This window comes from Anomaloglossus baeobatrachus, chromosome 5, assembly GCF_048569485.1.
Source record: "Anomaloglossus baeobatrachus isolate aAnoBae1 chromosome 5, aAnoBae1.hap1, whole genome shotgun sequence".
Taxonomy (NCBI): domain Eukaryota; kingdom Metazoa; phylum Chordata; class Amphibia; order Anura; family Aromobatidae; genus Anomaloglossus; species Anomaloglossus baeobatrachus.
Window position 1 is genome coordinate 78,034,897 of NC_134357.1, and position 22,982 is coordinate 78,057,878.

General features: G+C 48.2%; 1 protein-coding gene across 1 annotated transcript in view; it reads right to left on the minus strand.

The window, feature by feature from the left end:
- PCGF6 (polycomb group ring finger 6) overlaps positions 1-22,982 on the minus strand; it is an 81,495-nt gene that overhangs the window by 54,516 nt on the left and 3,997 nt on the right. The window contains exons 2-6 of the mRNA XM_075352319.1: positions 14,716-14,815; positions 14,084-14,180; positions 11,955-12,010; positions 9,173-9,232; positions 8,953-9,067 (exon numbers count right to left, since the gene is read on the minus strand). Coding sequence (XP_075208434.1) covers positions 8,953-9,067; positions 9,173-9,232; positions 11,955-12,010; positions 14,084-14,180; positions 14,716-14,815 — 428 coding nt within the window. The remainder of the gene's footprint in view (positions 1-8,952; positions 9,068-9,172; positions 9,233-11,954; positions 12,011-14,083; positions 14,181-14,715; positions 14,816-22,982) is intronic.

Sequence of the window (22,982 nt, forward strand, 5' to 3'; positions counted from 1 at the left end):
TAGTCACCTGGAATGTTAAGGGGTTACGTTCCCCCCAAAAAAGAATTAAGATATTACGCCACCTTAATCGCCTCAAACCGGACATTGCGCTCCTTCAGGAAACTCATCTGGAAGGTTCAGACATGCAGAGGATGGGGAAATTGTGGGTTGGAGGAGTCTATGGGTCATCTTCAGTTAAAAGGAAAGCAGGGGTTATTACATTAGTAAGTAGGAGATTACAACATCAAGTCCTGGAAACATATGCGGACACGGAAGGTAGGGTTCAGATGATCTCAGTGGAGATACCTGGAGGAATTTATAAAATCTTTAATATTTATGCCCCGAACGAAAACAACAAATCATTCTTTCAACGACTTGAGGCCAAAATTTTAGAACATGCCCATTTTAATCTAATAATTGGGGGGGATTTCAACTCGGTGGTATCTGTGCTAGAGGACAGGAAAAATGCTAAAGGCCCCCCAAATGTACCGCGCGGCCATGATAAAGTTATGCGTCCTCTGTTAAATGCCACGGCCTTATGGGATGCGTGGAGACTACTGCACCCTCAGGATAGGGAATTTACGCACTATTCACATGCTAATAGCTCCTGGTCTCGCATTGACTACTTTCTTATTTCAGGGAACCTGGTACGTGCGCTCCACTCAGCTACTATCCAGGATTTGGTGATTTCTGACCATGCCCCGGTGGTGCTAGACCTAGCAAACATTTATCCCAGAGGAACGGACTATCTGTGGAGATATCCTTCCTTCCTTAAAGATAACGAAGATTTTTCCTTGAAATTAAAGGAATGGTGGACGGAATTTATGGTACATAATGATCAACATAAAGACACACCTATGTTATTATGGGACACGGCGAAGGCAGTATTACGGGGCAGAACGATAGCACATGTTTCCTATTTGAAGAAAAAGGCTCATCTTAAATTTACTGAAACCTCCCATAAATTGAGGGAAGCATATACTTCTTTTCAAAAGCATCCTGATAGGGACCATAGAGATAGATGGGTAATAGCCCAAAGAGCTTTTAATGAGTGGGCGGAAAAACGGGAACAAATGGCTAGGTCAATGCAAGAAGCTACATTACATCGCTTTGGAAATAAAGCAGGGAAAATACTGGCCAACTTAGCGAAAAATAGGATTATAACTCAGGGACCCATGGAAATAAAAAATCAAAAGGGGGAGATACACAAAAACCCTAAGACAATAATTGAGACTTTAGGCACGTATTATAGAAACCTTTATTCGTCGGAAAAGCGAGACAAATTTCCTGATAATAATCTTTTATCTAAAGTGACACTACCTCGACTCACAGAAGAGCATCGCACTTTTCTGAATGCCAAAATTACGGGGGAAGAAGTATTGGGGACAATCAACTCCATGCATAATTATAAAGCCCCTGGCCCTGACGGATTTACGGGAGAATTCTATAAAACAGTAAAGGAAGAGATCTTACCTACATTACTAGAGCTGTATAATAGCATACTAGACGGTAATGCGTCTTTCCAAAATAATAACCGGGCATATATAAAATTGATCCCTAAACAGGGGAAGGACCCGAAGGAGCCGGGTTCGTATAGGCCCATATCACTTATCAACCTAGATATGAAGATAATGTCAAAGATTATGGCAAATCGTCTAGCTATAATTCTTCCCCAACTGATTTCCCCAGCACAGGCCGGTTTCATTCAGAAAAGATCAGGGACACTAAATATTAGAAAAGTTCTTCTTGTCCTGGATAGGGTTAACCTTCGGCCTCTGAAAGGAGAATCTCCCGCTTTGCTTACAATAGATGCCGAGAAAGCCTTTGACAATATTGAGTGGTCATGGCTTTATAGAGTTCTAGATGAAATGCGTTTTTCGGGGTCATTTTATACCTACATTAGAGAAATTTACACAAATCCGAAGGCTCAAGTTTACATTCCAGGATATCTGTCAGCCCCTTTTCCGTTACTGAAAGGAACCAGACAGGGTTGCCCCCTTTCCCCATTACTTTTTAATCTGGCTCTGGAACCATTGGTACGATTGTTATCTACACATAGCACCTTCCAGGGTATTTCTGTAAATAATAGACAAATTCAGTCAGCTTTTTTTGCGGATGACATTTTGCTTTTCCTTTCGAATCCAGCTCAGCAGGTCCCCGAGATTTTACAAATTTTGCGAGAGTTTGGAGCGTACTCAGGCTTCAAGATTAATGCGTCAAAGTGCGAGCTCCTATACCTGGGAGGGACAAATGTTCAAACACGGGAGCAGAACCCTTTTGAAGGAATTACAGTGGCTAAGTCATATATCACATACCTGGGAGTTAAAATAGGTAAGGTTCCGGCAACCCTTTATAGTCTAAACTATCCACCCCTTCTGAGCCAAATAGAGCAAGATCTTAAAAGATGGCACGACCTTCCATTGAACATAATTGGTAGAGTCCACCTAATTAAGATGAAGTCGATATCAAAATTAATGTATCATCTTCAAACACTTCCCCTGCTTCTCAAGCATAAAGATATTGTCCAGCTAAATAGAGCTTTTTCACACTTCATTTGGAGGGGGAAACGCCCTCGTATAGGGCTTAAGAAGCTGATGGCATCTAAGGTTCATGGAGGTCTGAGTTTGCCGAACATTCCGGGTTACAATATAGCCTGTTTGACTAGATATATATTGGATTGGATTAAAGGCTCTAGGCATTATTCAGCGTTGGAGCTTGAGAGAGACTATGCACAACCTTGGGATCTGGTGGCATTACTTCATACTAGGCAGGCTAATCTCCCAGTGAAAATCAAGCACTCTTCCTTATTTAAAGACACGATTGCAGCGTGGAAGGCGTTGAGGAAAAACTACAAACTTCCCCATAAAATATCCAAATACTTGCCTATATGGGGGAATCCAGAGTTTGTGCAGGGGACAAGCAATAAGCTGTTTGAAGAGTGGAAGGTGCGGGGTATAAGGACTGTTGCTCATCTCTTGCACACCTCAGAGCCTAGATGGTTGAGTAGAGACGAAATTATAGCGCAGTATGGCCTGGGGCCTAACCAAGTAATCCAATATGACCAAGTGAGATATAGTATTATGACTCAGTTGCATGATGTGACCCAGGAGGTAGTATTTAACTCTTTTGATTGTCTGGTAAAGAACTCAATAACTTCATCATCTATCTCTTTTCTTTATGGAGCCATGCGTGATCTATTAATAGGACAGCACCCAGAAGGTTTATTTAAATCTTGGGAAAAACAATTTGAAGACCCGTCTATGGGGGTAAAAATTAGGGGAGGGTGGAATGCTCTTCGTAAATCAATTTTAAATGAGAATTGGCGAGAAACCCAATTTAGAATTATGCACAAGGCAATTTATGGTTTTAATCTCCCTCCATCAGCAACAAAGCCAGACAGGCTTACGTATTGCCCTAAGTGTAAGAGTAGTGGAACTGATCTCCTTCACGGGTTGTGGTCCTGCCCCCATTTGAGTCCATTATGGTCACAGATCAAAAGTTGTATACAAAAGGTGTGGGGTCTTGAAGTTCGGCTCTCACCTGGGTTCGCTATTTTTCACCATTGGGAGGAGGGGAACGATACCAAAGGGAAGATGACTAACCCACCCAGACTTATACATGTGATACTTCTGGCAGCCAAGAGAGCGATACTAAAAAATTGGTTGGAGTCTAGGGTCCCCGCGATTGAAGAGATCTTGGGTCAGCTCATGCATCTTCTTGAAATAGAAGGATTGGATGCAGAAAGGAGGGCGGATAGAATACGACAGCACTTTAACAAATGGAAGAAATTCATACTGGCCTATTGTACTCGGGAGGAGATAGTCAGGATTATGTCACCTTTCAAAGACACAGTCTGGTATCATACTGAAAAATTGAAGGATACATTGGATGGCTTGGAGGTGGGGGAGGAAAGGCCGAAAGCTGACTAAAAGGAGAGGGGGAAATAACCGATTTGAGTGGGACTTCTTTATTATATGTCATTACCATGTTCACAAGGGTTCAATGGGGGGAATGATAAGAATGATGGGTTAAGGGGTCGCTGCTTTCCTTTGCTTTATCTTGCCATGTTATGGTTATTGATTTTAAAAATTGGTATGGAATTTGGGATGATCAAACATGACAATGTAATGTTGAATTTACAATGCTGAATTCGCTTATGCCAATATTATGTTATTGAAAAATTTGAATAAAAATATAGTTAAAAAAAAAAAAAAAAAAGGGGGTTTCTGCAATACCGTGAGGACCAAGTTAAGGTCCCAGGGATCCAAGGGCCGCCGATAAGGCGGAATGATGTGAGACGCGCCTTGCATGAAGGTGCGGACCTGAGCCAGCCGGGCGATACGCCGCTGGAACAGAACTGACAGAGCTGAGACTTGTCCCTTGAGAGAGTTGAGGGACAGTCCTAGCTGCAGACCGGACTGTAAAAAAGACAGAAGGGTCGGCAAAGAGAATGGCCAAGGAGGATGGCCGGAAGAGCGACACCAGGGCAGGAAAATTTTCCAAGTCCTGTGATAGATCTTGGCGGAAGAAGACTTATGGGCCCGAGTCATAGTGGAGATGACTTCAGGAGGAATACCAGAAGCCGTCAAAATCCATGACTCAAGAGCCACGCCGTCAATTTGAGGGCCGCAGAATTCGGGCGGAAAAACGGACCTTGCGAGAGTAGGTCTGGACGGTCCGGAAGATGCCACGGCATCTCTACGGACAGATGGAGCAGGTCCGGATACCAAGCTCGCCTGGGCCAGTCCGGTGCAATGAGGATGACTCGACGGCCCTCTATTCTGATCTTGCGCAGGACTCTGGGCAAGAGAGCTAGAGGGGGAAACACGTAGGACAGACGAAACTGGGACCAGTCTTGAACCAGAGCGTCCGCGGCCAAGGCCTGAGGATCGTGGGAGCGAGCCACGTAAACCGGAACCTTGTTGTTGTGACGGGATGCCATTAGGTCCACGTCCGGAGTGCCCCATTTGCGGCAGATTGACTGAAACACTGCCGGGTGCAGGGACCACTCGCCACCGTCCACGGATTGACGGCTGAGATAATCTGCCTCCCAGTTTTCCACGCCTGGGATGTGGACTGCGGATATGGTGGACTTGGAGTCCTCCGCCCATTGAAGGATGCGTTGTACCTCCATCATTGCCAGGCGGCTACGTGTCCCGCCTTGGTGATTGATGTAGGCAACCGCCGTCGCGTTGTCTGACTGGACTCGAATGTGCTTGCCCGCCAACAGGTGGTGAAAAGCTAGGAGAGCTAGAAGCACAGCTCTGGTTTCCAGCACATTGATTGAAAGGGCTGACTCGGACGGAGTCCAAGTGCCCTGTGGTGGAGATATACCGCTCCCCAGCCGGATAGGCTGGCATCCGTGGTGAGAATCACCCAGGACGGGGTCAGGAAGGAGCACCCTTGGGACAGGGAGAGGGGCCGAAGCCACCACTGAAGAGAGCTCCTGGTCCGTGGCGACAGAGCCACTAACCTGTGTAAGGAGGAAGGCCGCTTGTCCCAACAGCGGAGAATGTCCAGCTGCAGAGGGCGCAGATGGAACTGGGCAAAGGGAACAGCCTCCATGGACGCCACCATTTGACCCAGCACCTGCATCGGGCGCCTGAGGGTATAACGGCGGGGCCTCAGGAGAGAGCGCACCGCTAGCTGGAAAGACTGCTGTTTGATTAAGGGCAACTTCACAAGTGCCGGCAAAGTCTCGAACTGCATCCCTAGGTACGTGAGACTCTGGGTTGGAGTCAGAGTGGATTTGGGAAGATTGACAAGCCACCCGAATTGGGCTAGAGTGGCGAGAGTGAGCGAGACACTCCGCTGACAGTCTGCGCTGGATGGAGCCTTGATTAGAAGGTCGTCCAGGTAAGGGAGCACTGCCAACCCCTGGAGGTGCAGGACCGCAATCACTGCCGCCATGACCTTGGTGAATACCCGAGGGGCCGTGGCTAACCCGAAGGGGAGAGCCACGAATTGGAAATGATCCTCTCCTATTGCAAAACGTAACCAACGCTGGTGTGAAACTGCGATTGGCACATGTAGATAGGCATCCCTGATGTCGATGGACGCCAGGAAATCCCCTTGGGTCATAGAGGCAATGACTGATCGCAGAGACTCCATGCGAAAATGCCGCACCCGGACATGCTTGTTGAGAAGCTTGAGATCCAGGATGGGCCGAAAGTTACCGTCCTTTTTGGGAACTAGGAAGAGGTTTGAGTAAAAACCTCTGAACCGTTCCCGAGCGGGAACTGGTACAATCACTCCGTTTGCCTGCAAGGATGCCACGGCCTGCAAGAAGGCGGCGGCCTTGGAGCAGGGGGGAGTTGAGAGAAAAAAAATCTGTTTGGCGGGCTGGAAGAGAATTCTATCCTGTAGCCGTGAGATATGATCTCTCTCACCCACTGATCGGAGACTTGCTTTAACCAAGCGTCGCCAAAGTGGGAGAGCCTGCCACCGACTAAGGACGTGGCTGGAGCGGGCAGAGAGTCATGAGGAGGCTGCCTTAGTGGCAGAACCACCTGCGGTCTTCTGCGGACGCGCTTTTGGGCGCCAGTTGGATTTCTGATCCTTAGCTGAGTTAGCGGACGAGGCGGAAGGCTTAGAGGATGACCAGTTGGAGGAACGAAAGGAATGAAACCTCGATTGATTCCTACCCTGGGCGGGTTTCCTGGTCTTGGTTTGTGGCATGGAAGTACTCTTCCCGCCAGTAGCTTCCTTAATAATTTCATCCAGCTGTTCACCAAACAGCCGGGAACCAGCAAAAGGGAGCCCAGCAAGAAACTTCTTGGAAGAAGCATCTGCCTTCCACTCTCGAAGCCACAAGATCCTGCGGATAACAAGAGAATTAGCTGAAGCCACCGCAGTGCGGTGAGCAGCCTCTAGCATTGCAGACATGGCATAAGATGAAAAAGCTGAAGCCTGAGAAGTTAAGGCAACCATCTCAGGCATAGATTCCTTGGTGAGGGAATGCATCTCCTCTAGAGAAGCAGAGATGGCTTTGAGAGCCCACACTGCTGCAAAAGTCGGGGAAAACGCAGCCCCCGCAGCTTCATCCACAGATTTGGCCAGAAGGGCAATCTGACGGTCAGTGGAATCCTTAAGTGAGGTGCCGTCAGCCACCGACACAACGGTCCGGGCTGAGAGCCTAGACACCGGAGGGTCTACCTTTGGGGAGTGCGACCACTCCTTGACCACCTCAGGTGGAAATGGAAACCGGTCATCAGAACCACGCTTTGGAAAGCGTTTGTCAGGACAGGCCCTGGGTTTGGTCACAGCGGTCTGAAAACTGGAGTGGTTAAAGAACACACTCTTTACTCTCTTAGGCGAGGTAAACTGATGCTTTTCTGCCAAAGAGGGTAGCTCCTCTTAGACTGGCGGATTGAGATCCAGTACAGAATTAATAGAAGCAATCAAGTCCCTAAGATCTGAGTCACCCTCAGAGAAATCGATGGGATACATAGCCTCCGAGCCCCCCGTGAGGGCATCCTCCTCATCTTGCGAGTCAGCTCTTGAGACAGAGCCGTGGGATGAGGAGGGGGAGGAAACCCTGCGCCTTCTCTTAGAAGGACGGGGTCTGGGACCAGATGATGAATCCTCTGTGAGCTCCGATGGACGGAGGTCAGAGCATAGGAATCCTCTGTCAAGAATATTAGAGGCACCCTGTGAGGAGGGCTGATGCATATTCATCAAAGTCCTGGACAAAAGTCCCATGGACTCAGCAAATGACTGGGATATGGACCTAGAAAAGGACTCTACCCAGGCCGGGGGTTCAGCCACAGGTGCAGCAGCAGCAGCCTGAGAGACCACTGGGGGTGAGACTCCAGGCTGTAGCACCGCCAAGTTAGAGCAACCATCACAATGTGGATAAGTGCTCGGCTCAGGCAGCAGGAGCTTACATGCAGAGCATACAGAATAAAGCTTTGGAGCCTTGCTCCTCGTGTGAGACATGCTGCTGGAGTGGGGGCTTTGCAGAGAATGAACCCCAGGGAGAATATACAGAGGTCCACAACCGGAGACCGGCTGTGGCTTACCAGACCGCTGGGCGCGGTGTTGTGTGCCCTCCAGATCCCGAAGCCCGGTCCCCCAATGCACAGCACCTCAGCAGAAATGCAGAGTGCAGGATGTCCCAGCGCAGAGTGAACTCTGCCTGAGAAATGGCCGCCGGAGCGAAGAGAGGGGGCGGGACTAGGGGGCGTTCCTATAGGAGAGCGGGAACTGGAGGGCTATAGAGACCTGCAGGGGAGGAGGGACGCCCCAGCAGTGGGGAGTGTCCCTCCCCTGTGCAGAACGGCCGCCGGGAGGAGCCGTGCCTGTCCCTCTGCATGAGTGACATGCGAGGGCAGTAAAACGAAACTAGGCCTCCGGCGAAGCCGGGGCCTAAATTTAAGCGGCGAGGCCGACGCGCAGGCACCATCGGCGCGGTTCTCGGGCAAAAGCTAGAGAACCCGCCGGAAAAGTCAAAATAATCACATACAGCATACTCTCCCCATACAATAAAGAACCGGGACCCCCAACACATAAACGTCTCAGGTACTTAGCTGCTGAGACGCAGAGCCAGGTCCCTGGGGATGAGTGCTCCGGTCCAACAGAATCCTCAAGGGGCTGTGGATGGAGACCGGTCTCCTGCCAGGCATGGAGACCGTGCTGGCTCCCACTTCAAGCCAGAGCCCAGGAGGGATGGTGAAGGAGTGCGGCATGTAAGGCTCCAGCCTTGTAAATCAACCTTAACAACACCGCCGATGAAATTCAAACAAATCAGATGAGAATGCATGTGTGGATGTATGCCTCCTGAACACAAAGCGATAAACTGGCTAGGACTGGCTCACCAGGGGGTGTATAAGCTCAGAGGGAGGAGCTACACTTTTAAGTGTAGTACTTTGTGTGTCCTCCGGAGGCAGAAGCTAAACACCCATGGTCTGGGTCTCCCAAAGGAACGATTAAGAAATGGAGAAATAAGAAAATACAAAAAAAAAGGTTACCAACCCAATAAATTCAAGAAGAAGAGACACATCCAGCTCTGGTGGAATCTGGAATACAGGACCAAAAGGTTTCTTCTGTCTTCCTCGACCGGTGGAGACGGAATGTGGGACTACTGTGTCTACAGAAAAATAGACATTTATTTATATAGAACAGAAAATCTAAAGAAATATACGAAAGACGCAGGAATAGAAGTCCGTCTGGTGCAAAACGGCACAATACTTACCAGGTTTAGGCACCTCAAGACCCCTTTCTTTATAAAATTCATACATTTGATTTTTCTCGCCTTTAAAAAAAGCAAACAAAAAAATTATATATACTGAAAATAAATATTATATACACAAGGAGGCCATAAAATGACCTAAGATGTTTGGAGCTGTGTGTAGACTGACCCAGTGGACAGAACTGGCTGAAAATTGGTATGTATGTTATTAAAGGCATGCGGAAACAGAGGGCATCTTAAACATTTTTTATACCAAAACTCCCCACCAGGTGAAAAAGCGGCGCTGTACAGTGAGCGAGCGGTCCAAAAACTGTGTGCTGATAATTGGAAATGTCACTATTGTTCCACAGACTAGCATAACTGTTCAATATGGCCGCCATCATGCATGGTGATCATGTTCATCCTATGCAGAACATGCTCAACGCTTGCGTGTGTAACATGTCTGGTGGGATGCTGCACATTTCCAAGATGATGCGGTCTTTGAGGTCAGCCAGGGTGTCGACATTTCCCCGATAAACACGCTCTTTCAAGTGTCCCAACAACCAGAAATCACAAGAATTGAGATCAGGCGAATGCGGTGGCCATGTGTTAGGGAAGGAGCAGCCCAAAAGCCTGTCATTGGGAAAATGTGCATGCAGAAAGTTCTTCACACGATTTGCGATGTGAGGAGGTGCTGCATCATGCATGAAGGTGGTCGTATGAAGACACTGCCGCTGTTGGAGTTGCGGAATGACCACTGTTTCCACCATTGTCTTTTATCTCGCTGCTGTCACGGAAGAGGTAGCAACCCCAGTTGGCCTCATTTCTTCGTAAAAGAACGGTCCGAGGATAAATTAGAGGTGAAGCCACACCAAACAGTTACCTGTGGTGAATACAGCTGAACCCCCTCGACCGCATGCGGATTTTCAGCAGCCCATATGTGACAGTTCTGTGTGTTCACCGTTCCATTCAGGTGTAAAAATGCGCTTTGTCGCACCACAGAACGTTCCATGGCCAATAGCCATCCACTTCCACTCTTATCAGAAAAATGAATGCAAATGTCATGTGAGTATCATTGTCACGAGGAAGAAGTTGTTGATGATGGTAATTTTGTACGGGTATCCCACAAGACCTTTCGGAGAACTTTCCACACTGTACTGTATGGGAGCCCCAATTGCCTGGAAAAACTGCATGCGCTGCTGTTCCCGGCAGGGTTGTTTGTGCCCTGTGCAGTGGCAATGTCCTCCACAACCTCTATGCTTACCGGTCGTCCCCGCGCCCTGGTTGAACACTCAGGAACCCTGTTGCCTCAAAACGTGTCATCATTTGTCTCAGCGAATTGACAGCCACTGGACGTGTGTGAAGGTCTTACAAACGACGAAAGGCTGTCAGTGCAGCTGTAGCATTCCTGCCATTCTCATAAAACAACCGCACTAACAGTGCATGATCCTGCAAAGATACAGGCGTCTTAGGCTGCTTTCACACATCCGGTTTTTGCAGTCAGGCACAATCCAGAAAAATGCGGATAAAACAGATCTGGCGCTGGATTCGTTTTATTCCCCATTAACTTGTATTAGTGCAGGATTGTGCCAGATGGCCTTGTGTTGCATGCGGCGTCCGCTGGATCCGGGGAAATTTCTTCGTCGACTGCCGGAAAGGACGCAGCATGGAACGTGTTTTGACAACGGTAAGAAACCGGACTACGCCGGATCCGGCATGTTGTATAATGGAAGCCTATGGGCGCCGGATCTGGCGTCATCAGTCATATGAAAGAATCCAAAGACGGATTGAGTTTTTTTAAACTGAGCATGCTCAATATCACAACAGATCCAACGAAAAACAGAAGAAATGGATGGAAAAAACTGATGCAACGGATCCGTTGCATCAGTTTTTTTACCGGATTGTGCCTGGTGGCAAAAAACTGATTTGTGAAAGTAGCCTTACTGACTGAGTTGCAAGGCGCGCTCACTATACAGCGCCACTTTTTCACCTGGTGGGGAGTTTTGGTATAAAAATTTTTTTTAAGATACCGTCTGTTTCCTTATGCCTTGAATAGCATACATACCAATTTTCAGCCAATTCTGTCCACTGAGTCAGTCCTTAGGTTATTGTATGGCCACCTTGTATACACAAAAGTTAAAATGTAACAATAACGGCTGTTTATACTGAGACAATGAGGCAGATATATGAAGGCCATGGTTTTGGCTTATACACCATTCATGCCCTAGGACCTGGGTAACCAATGAATGTAGGAATTTGTAGGTGACGTATAATCTCTTCATCTTCTCCATTGTCTGTCCCTGCATATATCGGACTGCGCTCTGATGTCATCAGTGCAGTTTGATGTTTTGCACGCGCCCATAGACTTGTATGGGTGTGCGCCGTCTGATGCAGTTATATTTTCTCATACCGACTTGGCATGAGAAAAAAAAAAGTGCTAGCCAACACTGCCCTATAATATAACATTGGAGTGAGTGCTATCCGATAAAACATCATATAGCACTCGTCCATGTTATACGGTGGTGTGAGCGAACGCCAAGACTGGTGTACGAAATACCATACTTCATGAATCGGGGCCCTGGAGCATGGCGATAATGTCTGGAGTACAGAAGCATCGTGGCTACAGATGGAGCACGATTAATTATTATTGCGCTAATTAAATCGCTTTACCTAAAGAAATCAGCTGCAGAAAGTTGAAAACTATAGAAAAATCTGCAAACGATGAGGATTTTGTTGTAGAATTTACACAATGTATCATTTTCAGTAAACGAGAAGAAAAACAAAGCAAAAAAACCCCAAAACTCACGTTCTTCTAAATTGACGACTAACTTGAAGACTATGTCCTGCAGCTGTCTGTCCAACCTAAAAGAGAAAGTATTGCACAATGATATGTGCTACAGAATCAGGTATGTATAATGTATGCCAGTAACAGATGCGTTACTCTTCCATGGCAAAAACACTACAGGTTCTGTTCTATTACATGCATAGGTTTGCTGAGTCACATTACAAACCCATCAGATCTCCTCTTCTCATAGCAATGTGAGCTCTGCTATGCTGCCCCTGACCACCATAGTGTCTGGAGAGGACAGACACTTATTTCTGTTCCACAAAAAGCAACTTTTGACTACAAAATACATAAGTGTGATTACTTACACTGCTCTAGACAGGGAATATGGAGGTGGAGAGGCAGTATAGCAGAGCTGACAGTGCTGTGAGAGGAGAGCTGATAGAAAGGTTTGTAATGTGACAAAGCTAAACTCATCTGTGCTGCATCTTCCCCCACAGGGTCTTTAACTGAAAGGAATTAGTAATCTGTGTTCTGTAGCCAGCACTGTCTAATCATGCAGGAGGTTAGCCCAGGAGATCAAAGCTGTATCCTTACATCTCACACGCTGAGAACCTAAGCTATGGTGGGGGCGTGTTCTTCTTCTACTGTGTTGCTGCTTGCTTATGATTGGTCAACATCACACAGGGAGAAGAACACGCCCCCAGTGAAAACATCCACTTATTTAACGGATTAGGTGTAAAATACTTTAATTGCTAACATCTGTGCAACAAGTTAACCCCACAAAAAAAAACCCAAAACATGTAGTTCTTCTCAGCAGTTGCTATTACAACGTGCATCCAGTTTATCATGTAAAATTTAGTGAAAGGTCCTCTCTATTTCTGTGTGTGGCTGCCCAGGTATCAGAAATACTCCTGTGCAGCTCGTAACTAGTGATGAGTGAGAACTACTAAGCTTAGTACTCATAACTAGTGATGAGCGGGCACTACCATGCTCGGGTGCCTGGTACTTGTACCTAGTGAGGAGCGGGAACTACTATGCTGGGGTGCTCAGTACTCGTAACTAGTGATAGCGAGCACTACCATGCTCGGGTGCTCAGTACTCGTACATAGTGATGAGCGGGCACTACCATGCTCGAGTTCTCAGTACTCGTAACTAGTGATGAGCGAGCACTACCATGCTCGGGTTCTCAGTACTCGTAACTAGTGATGAGCGAGCACTACCATGCTCGGGTTCTCAGTACTTGTAACTAGTGATGAGCGAGCACTACCATGCTCGGGTTCTCAGTACTCGTAACTAGTGATAAGCGAGCACTACCATGCTCGAGTTCTCAGTACTCGTAACTAGTGATGTGCACGCACTACCATGCTCGGGTGCTCAGTACCCATACCTAGTGATGAGCGGGCACTACCATGCTCGGGTTTTCAGTACTCGTAACGAGTGATAAGCGAGCACTACCATGCTCGGATGCTCAGTACTCTTACCTAGTGATGTGCAGGCACTACCATGCTCGGGTGCTCAGTACTCGTAACTAGTGATGAGCGAGCACTACCAAGCTCAATACTCGTCCGCAGTCAGACGCTCAGACAGGCTCGATGAGTTCCCCATTGCCTTCCATTACACTTGGGTATTTGAATCGTGCCCATTGGAGCGTCCGACTGCTCGTTAAAAGTACCAAGCACCCGAAAATTGTAGTGCTCGCGCATCACTACACATAATGACACGTCAGATTTGTCTGGTCACTAAGGGGTTAAATAAAGTTGTTTTGTTTGTTTTTTTGATACTTCCTGGTATTTGGCTTTGACAAATCTTCATGTGCAAATTACAGGCACTTTTCCACCTGCGGATCTTCCGCATCTAATGCAAGTCTATGGGGAAAATCTGCACGGAAAACTCCTCGTCCTCGCAAGAGTATTTGACATGTTGCGGATCGGAATCTCGCCCCGCAGGTCGGATTACTCTATGTATAAAATAAGCGCAGTGGGCAGGAGTTTTCTAGAAATCCCATCCACTTTGCTGGAACTGTAAGACGCTGCATTTTTGATGCAGCGAAAATACGCAATGTAAAAAAAAAAGACAAAAAAAAAAAATCACCAAAAACTCATTGTGGGGTTTCTTTTCAATTCTAATGAAGCAGCAATAACACCCACCTGATATTATACAGCGGTTGCGTTTGATGCACCACAACATTGCATTTCGGACATCGATTACTGTAGTAGAAATGTCGCACAATACAGCTTTTACAAACTGGAAAAAAAAACAAAAAAAATAAAAAAAACAAAAACACATTACCATAGAGTTTGCAGAATACCACTAATTATATTTGTATCATTTACATTTTATTTGCTGTCTAACGTGTTCTCTACTACTGGAAACCCCTGTTTACTTGATTGAGATACCCAATTTAAATACCCCCTCGCAGCGGCGCTGTTCCAGCATTGTCGGCACCGCTGTTGCAGGCGGTGACGGGACGTTGCTGTGTCACGTGTCGGCTGCAGCACATGATATTCTATCAGGGACGGCGTCCGCAGTGATGGAACCAACGGCTGCTCACGTAACACGGCAATGTCACATCATCACCCGAAACAGCGGTGCCAACAATGCTGGAACAGCGCCACTGCAGGAGATGAGTATTTTTTTTGGGCACCTGACTAAAGTAAGCAGAGATTTGATTTTTAAGGAGTGGGCATCCCCTTTAAACAGGTGGTCAATATGTCCTATATGAGACAGAGATGACAGTAATGGGGTCCTATAACATTTTGCCATTTATGACTGTACTTACACGTATGGAGACATTCGGTTATGGTGGTGGCATCGATGAAGTAACCCTGGCATAGTGAGCACAGTATGTAGGGGTTCAGGTCAGCGAGGTGAATCATATGCTGTGGGAAGAGAATAAGGAGACCGTGATGATGACCGGTGATAGAGCAACCTACATGGCCGCACATACAGGACACAGCTCACTAGGATTGCTACCGCTTTAGGACTATTCTGGTGACTGTGTAAATGGAGACTTAAAAAAAAAAACAAAAACATTTATATCCTCTTTCCTAAAGGAATACAATTAAGTTGCTAGTGTCCAATAATAAAAACTGTTTTTTTATTAATAAAGTCTTAAAAATTAAATTAAAAAGATTTTCCGAACAGAGGTCAACAAACAACACAAGGACCATCCAATGCACACAGCAATGAGAATAGATAGCAATACAATAACATTAGGTGCCTGCAACCAACTGTATTACTATGTAGTGATAGGGTTACTATAAAGACCAATAACCTGTGCTGTATACATGGGGCTCATTCATCTACCATAATCCAGAATTGCTAATAACTATATTGTAGACATGTAATGTCCACCTATGCCGTAACTATAGTACAAAACATACCAATATCTAAGTTGTAAGCATAGTATGCCCCATGTGTATACTAATCGTGGATACACAGAGTTAATAATACTGAGATATCAATGTTTATATGCTAATAGCAAAGTGCTGGTTACTATCCCATGTAAAGTAGAAATTAAAGGGAACCTGTCAGGTGCAATATGCACCCAGCACCACGAGCGGTTCTGGGTGTATATTGCTAATCCCTGCCTAACCGTCCCTGTATACACTAGCATAGATAAAGAGATCTTTAGAAAAAGTATTTCTAAAGATCCTTTATGATATGCTAATGAGGCCAGGGACTAGTCTCAAGGGCGTTGCTTCCCTGGCTAGTCGGTCCCATTAGCATGTTAGTACGCCCCTGTGGGTGTGCCATCATGCTAATGATGTGCAGCGTTACAGGATGATCTCACTCTCCTCTCTGCGGTCCGACGCTGGATTTAGGCTAAGTGCACATGACCCCGAAGGTTCAGTCGCGCACTACTTCAGTTTGAAGCCAGGATACATACACCCGGCTCCTTAGTTCACATGACCGAAACTCTGGGGTCATGTGCACTGAGCCGAAATCCAGTGTAGGACAGAATGGCAGCGGAGAGGCGAGTGAGATCATCCTCTGACGCTGCGTATTGATTAGCATGATAGCACACTAACAGGGGCGTACTAACATGCTAATGGAGATGACTAGCAAGGAAAGCAATGCCCACTGGACTAGTACCTGAACTCATTTGCATGTGATAAAAGATCTTTATAAATTCTCATAGGCCAGATCAGATACCCACACTTTGCACTGATGAGGGGCAATCACCCCGAAACACCGTGTCTGCAAATTGGGATTCTGATCTGGCATATATCCTAGGTCATATGAAAAGGCTTGATAAAAGGCCACTTTTGACTTTTAGGATTGCTACTTCCAATAGGTGGCGCTAGAGTTTGTCTCCATTCCTGGAGAGACAATTTGAAAAGATCTTTAGAAATACTTTTTCTAAATATTTCTTTATCTATGGTACTGTATACAGGGACGGTTATGCAGGGATTAGCAGTATACACCCAGAACTGCTTGTGATGCTGGGTACATATTGCACTTGACAGGTTCACTTTAATTATTACGACCTAAGGTGTGACTGAGTAAGGGTAGTGTCACACACAGCGACGACGACAACGACGTCGCTGCTACGTCACCATTTTCTGTGACGTTGCAGCGACGTCCCATCACTGTCGCTGTGTGTGACATCCAGCAACGACCTGGCCCCTGCTGTGAGGTCGCCGCTCGTTGCTGATTGTCCTGCTTCATTCTTTGGTCGTCGCTCTCCCGCTGTGACGCACACATCGCTGTGTGTGACAGCGAGAGAGCGACGAAATGAAGCGACAGAGAGCAGGAGCCGGCATCTGGCAGCTGCGGTAAGCTGTAACCAGGGTAAACATCGGGTAACCAAAGGAAGACCATTCCCTGGTTACCCGATATTTACCTTCGTTACCAGCGTCCGCTGCTGTCGCCGCCAGTGCCGGCTCCTGCTCTCTGCACATGTAGCTGCAGTACGCATCGGGTAATTAACCCGATGTGTACTGTAGCTAGGAGAGCAGGGAGCCAGCGCTAAGCAGTGTGCGCGGCTCCCTGCTCTCTGTTCATGTAGCACAGTGACGCGTGTCGTTATGATCGCTGCTGCGTCGGTGTTTAACAGCTAAGCAGCGATCATAACAGCGACTTACAAGGTCGCTGTTGCGTCACAGAAAATGGTGACGTAACAGCGATGTCGTTGTCGCTATGTGTGAACCCAGCTTAAAGCATCCAATTGGTAAGAGTACTCAATAGTGATTGTATGCTAACCTGTGTAATCAGTAATGGAGCCTGGATGCCCAAACCAACACAGGTAATGTATAAAGGGGATTTTCAGGTTTATCATATTAATCTATCCTGGAAAAGGTCACTAATATCAGACTGGTGGGGGTCCGACACCCCATAAATCAGCTCCAGCAGTGCTCAGATGTGTGCGGACTGTTCTCGGGTATTGCAGCTCAGCTTCCATCGAAGCGAATGGGATCTGACCAGCTGTATCCAAAAATGACCGAGACACAGTGTATGGAGCGGTGCTGTTTCGGATCCGTACACTGATTACATCTAACAACTGGAGCTGAAAACACTGGATCCATGGGGGGGGGTCCAAGTGTCGGAGCCCAGTGATCTGATATTGATAGCCTACGATAACCTCTCTTGTAGGAAAGGAGACAAACTCTAGCGCAGCGCCACCTATTGCAAGTGGCGATCCTAAAAGTCAAAAGTGGATTTTGAACCATACTTTCTTTCCACTCATTTAAACAAGTCTACGATTGAATAGTTTATGATGGCAAAAAATCATTGGATGGGCGGAGCACCGCGTGGAGAACATAGGGTGCTGCCAACAACAGGATCCATCAACAGGATAACACCATGGTTTATTGGACAGTGCAAACAGGAGACTTGCATTTAGCAGATTGGCGCTTGTTAAAGGTGCACTGACTGGCCGAAACCACAACAGCTAAACACAGCATAAAGATAGGTCATCATTACTGCCTTTTCGTTGCAGGGAAGACATATCATGCACACATGACCACTGCAGACAATCACTGCAAATATCAGCACTGAAGCCAGTGATTGAAAGCCCTCAGATCCTTCCCAGTGTAGGCAGTGGCACCACCGGGGTGACGAGGCCTATTCTGTCATCATTATTGTGTTACTGTTCCTAAAAAGGAGAAGTAAAACAAAAATTGCAAACACATTTCAGCACTTCACAGAACAAATCACAGGGGGCGCCGCTGTGCAATGGGGGCACGGATGAGGCTCCACCCAACCGTCACACAATCATACCACAGCTGGCCACAGGGGGCAGAGATGGGGCTCCACAGCCACTCTACTCATAGAGCAATGACAGAGTCTGGTTTTCTTGATTTTGTTTTTTTTTTGTCTGGCACGGGACAAGCAAGCCCTGAGCCTTAACCCTTTGTATCCTGGGAGGAGCGGGCCCTGAGCCTTAACCCTTTGTATCCTGGGAGGAGCGGCCCTGAGCCTTAACCCTTTGTATCCTGGGAGGAGCGGGCCCTGAGCCTTAACCCTTTGTATCCTGGGAGGAGCGGGCCCTGAGCCTTAACCCTTTGTATCCTGGGAGGAGTGGGCCCTGACCACTAACCCTTAGCATCCTGGGAGGAGTGGGCCCTGACCACTAACCCTTAGTATCCTGGGAGGAGCGGGCCCTGACCATTAACCCTTAGCATCCTGGGAGGAGCGGGCCCTGACCACTAACCCTTAGTATCCTGGGAGGAGCGGGCCCTGACCATTAACCCTTAGCATCCTGGGAGGAGCGGGCCCTGACCACTAACCCTTAGTATCCTGGGAGGAGCGGGCCCTGACCACTAACCCTTAGTATCCTGGGAGGAGTGGGCCCTGACCACTAACCCTTAGTATCCTGGGAAGAGCGGGCCCTGACCATTAACCCTTAATATCCTGGGAAGAGCGGGCCCTGACCATTAAACCTTAGTATCCTGGGAAGAGCGGGCCCTGACCATTAACCCTTAGTATCCTGGGAGGAGCAGGCCCTGACCATTAACCCTTAGTATCCTGGGAGGAGCAGGCCCTGACCATTAACCCTTAGTATCCTCGGAGGAGCAGGCCCTGACCATTAACCCTTAGTATCCTGGTAGGAGTGGGCCCTGACCATTAACCCTTAGTATCCTGGGAGGAGTGGGCCCTGACCATTAACCCTTAGCATCAGGGCTGTGGAGTCGGTAAGCCAAACCTTTGACTCGAACTCCTCAATTTCCCTTGCACCGACTCCGACATATATTGCTTATAGTTAAGTGAAAAATGTATTGTAGTACAATGTGAACATCAGACATTTAATAATTTTTATGATACAAGAATCAAGATATTTAGATAGAACATAAAATATATTTATTGGATACTTTAGAACACAAACTGTAATAAATTGTATATATGTAATACACTATGTAATATACAGTAGATTACATATATATCTTGTGTATGTGTATATATATATATATATATATATATATATATATATATATATATATATATATTACATATTGTATTACATAGTTACTGTTACGAACCGGCGCCGCCATAGCCGCAAGCAGCCTGCTGCGGTTCCTGTTGCACCCAGGCGCCGGCTGCCATTCTTGGCCGTGCCTCGGGTCCTCCAGTTGGCTGTTCCTTCCACCACGTCTAAGTGTGGAGAGGCGGCTAGTGCGCATGCGTGCGCCGATTTACCCCAGCCAGAGTCTAAGCCCGGTGTTTTGCCTAGTGAGCATGCTCAGCCTGTTTGTGTTATGTCTGAGACTAAGTCCTCAGTTCAGGCTACTGAGCATGCTCCCACAATTAACCCTAACAGCCTCTTTGCACGGGTACTTGGACTTCGTGCTGTGTCTAAGTTCTGGGATGTGCCTACTGAGCATGCTCAAACTGATAGTCTGCTTTCTAAGCCTGTGGCTCAGGCTACTGAGCATGCTCAGGCACTTAGTGCATCAGAGGCTAGGTCCGGTAAGGACCTCACTGAGCATGTCCGTGAGGTGGCAGGCCCTGATAGGGCAGAGGGTGTCAGGTGTCCTGATGACGTGGCAACTCCGGACTGGCTCGCAGAGGCCCGCCCCTATGATCTGGCACCTCAGTATTGGTCGTCAGACGATGACTGGTGAAGTGTTTGGGGCGTGGCTGCCATGAGGTCATCAATGACGTGGCGGTTCCGGATAGGTCGTATGTGACGTCACTGATGACATGGCACTCTGCTATTGGACCTTGGTGGTTCCACCCTGGGTTTGGGGCGGACCCAGGTTATAAAAGGGGCTGGAGACAACATGGAGGGGCGCAGTCTTCACATTTGCTCAGTCAGAGCACACCTCCATGTTAGAGCCTCATTGCGGCATAAGCCTATGTTGGGAAGCGGTAGGTAGGGTTAGGCGAACGGTGCCTGTCACGCCAAGATTCGTGGCTCGGCACATCAGGGTCAGGCGCCGTGCTTCCCTCCTGCCGTTCCAGTCTTGCTATAGCAGCCCAGTGGCGTTAACTGGGTTGCGGCTGCTGTGCTTCCTGTCCGATTGTGCCCCCTACGCACACGGACAACGCACCTGCTGCGCCACCTGTCAGATTGTGCCCCCTACGCACACGGACAACGCACCTGCTGTGCCACCTGTCCGATTGTGCCCCCTACGCACACGGACAACGCACCTGCTGTGCCACCTGTCCGATTGTGCCCCCTACGCACACAGACAACGCACCTGCTGCGCCACCTGTCCGGTTGTGCCCCCTACGTGCACGGACAGTGTACCCCAGGACCCCTGTGGAGTTAACAGGGTGTTCCTTATCCTCCTCGGCTTCCCGGTCAACGCTACTGGTGTACCCATCTGGCCTGACGTGTCCTACACACACGTGGCCAGTCGAGAGGTGGCCAGAAACGCTAATCGGAGGACCGCTCGGCCTGACGTGTCCTACACACGTGGCCGACAGGGTGCTTTCGTGGCGGTCTTCCGGTCAACGCTACCTGGTTACCACCCGGCCTGACGTGTTTCCTGCACACGTGGTTGGTGTAGCGCTAGGTGCACCAAAACGCTAATCGGGTTGTCATCTGGTCTGACGTGTCCCAACACACGTGACTTGTTCCCAGAGTTCCTGGGTTATCTCCGAGCCATCCAGCTCTATAGTCTCCGCCTAACCCTCAGGTGCCAGCAGCTCCTTTGTCATCTGGAGCACGGTGGGCCCCGACTGGTGATTAGGATATATACCCCCTGGTCCTAATCTGCCGGTTCCCCCGTAACAGTTACAATGTATTAGTTCTTTGTGTTCTAAAGTTGTATTCCAATAAATATATTTTATGTTCTATCCAAATATCTTGATTATTGTATCATAAAAATGATTAAATGTCTGATGTTCACATTGTACTACATTTTTCACTTAAATATAAGCATTATACTAAATGTTATTATTTAGTATGTTTTTGTTGAAAACTGTTTTTTTGCCACTTACATACCGTATTTTTCGGACTATAAGACGCACCGGACTATAAGACGCACCCTGGTTTTAGAGGAGGAAAATGGGAAAATAAAACTTTAAGCAAAAAATGTGGTCATGACACACTGTTATGGGGCGAGGATCTGCTGCTGAAACTGTTATGGGGGTAATGTCCCCAAATTTTCTACTAAGGTACCCCATCCTGGTAATGATCCTCCTGCCTTGTATATGATCCTGCTATAAACCCCCCATCCAGCCAGTTCACATCCCCCCCCCATCCAGCCTGTTCACATCCCCCCCCATCCATCCAGCCTGTTCACATCCCCCCCCCATCCAGCCTGTTCACATCCCCCCCCATCCAGCCTGTTCACATCCCCCCCCCATCCAGCCTGTTCACATCCCCCCCCCATCCAGCCTGTCACATCCCCCCCCCATCCAGCCTGTTCACATCCCCCCCCCATCCAGCCTGTTCACATCCCCCCCCCCATCCAGCCTGTTCACATCCCCCCCCCCATCCAGCCTGTTCACATCCCCCCCCCCATCCAGCCTGTTCACATCCCCCCCCCATCCAGGCCTGTTCACATCCCTCCCCCCATCCAGCCTGTTCACATCCCCCCCCCATCCAGCCTGTTCACATCCCCCCCCCCATCCAGCCTGTTCACATCCCCCCCCATCCAGCCTGTTCACATCCCCCCCCCCCCATCCAGCCTGTTCACCATCCCCCCCCATCCAGCCTGTTCACATCCCCCCCCCATCCAGCCTGTTCACATCCCCCCCCATCCAGCCTGTTCACATCCCCCCCCCCCCATCCAGCCTGTTCACATCCCCCCCCCATCCAGCCTGTTCACATACCCCCATCCTGCCTGCTCATATACTCCCATCCTATATGCCCCCAATCGTGCTCATCATACCATCCTGGTATATGGCCTGTATCCTATAGCACAGAGAAAAAAAATAAACGTTTATACTCACCTTTTCCTCACTCCCTCCAGCACCGATCACATCTTCCTCTCTGGCACGCTGATCTGTGTGTGTGGAGCCGTTCCCCTGCAGCACGCGATGTCTTCCTGTCTGTGCCGATCAGCTGACCAGCTCAGCACAGATCAGCTGATCGGCACAAAACAGGAAGATATCGCGTTGCTGCAGGGGAGACGGCTCCACACACGGGGACGGGTGAGTGTACTGATTCACTGCACCCCGCGCTGGTAATGACGCGCGGGGGCAGTAAATACAGCCGCACATGATCACTCCAGGCTGTAATTGCCAGGGGTGATCATGCGGCCGGCGCCTTTACTATGCGCGCGTCCCCGCTCGTCCTCGCCCGTCCACCTGTCAGCGCGGCTTCTGCGCTGAGAGATGGGCGGGAGGATGGGCGTGCATATGTAATGAGCGGGCCCACGTGGTCATGGCAGGCGCTGCTGCTCCTGCTCGTGCCCCCGATGACCCGCTCCACCGCAGCACCCTCGTTCCCGGCCGCAGCCCTATAGTCAGACCATAAGACGCACCCCCAACTTTCCCCCAATATTTGGGGGAAAAAAAAGTGCGTCTTATGGTCCGAAAAATACGGTAGTCTATTCCATAGTGTTTGTAATATATATATATATATATATATATCATATATAATATATATTACATAGTGTTATACTTACTGTATAACACTAGTGTAATGACACT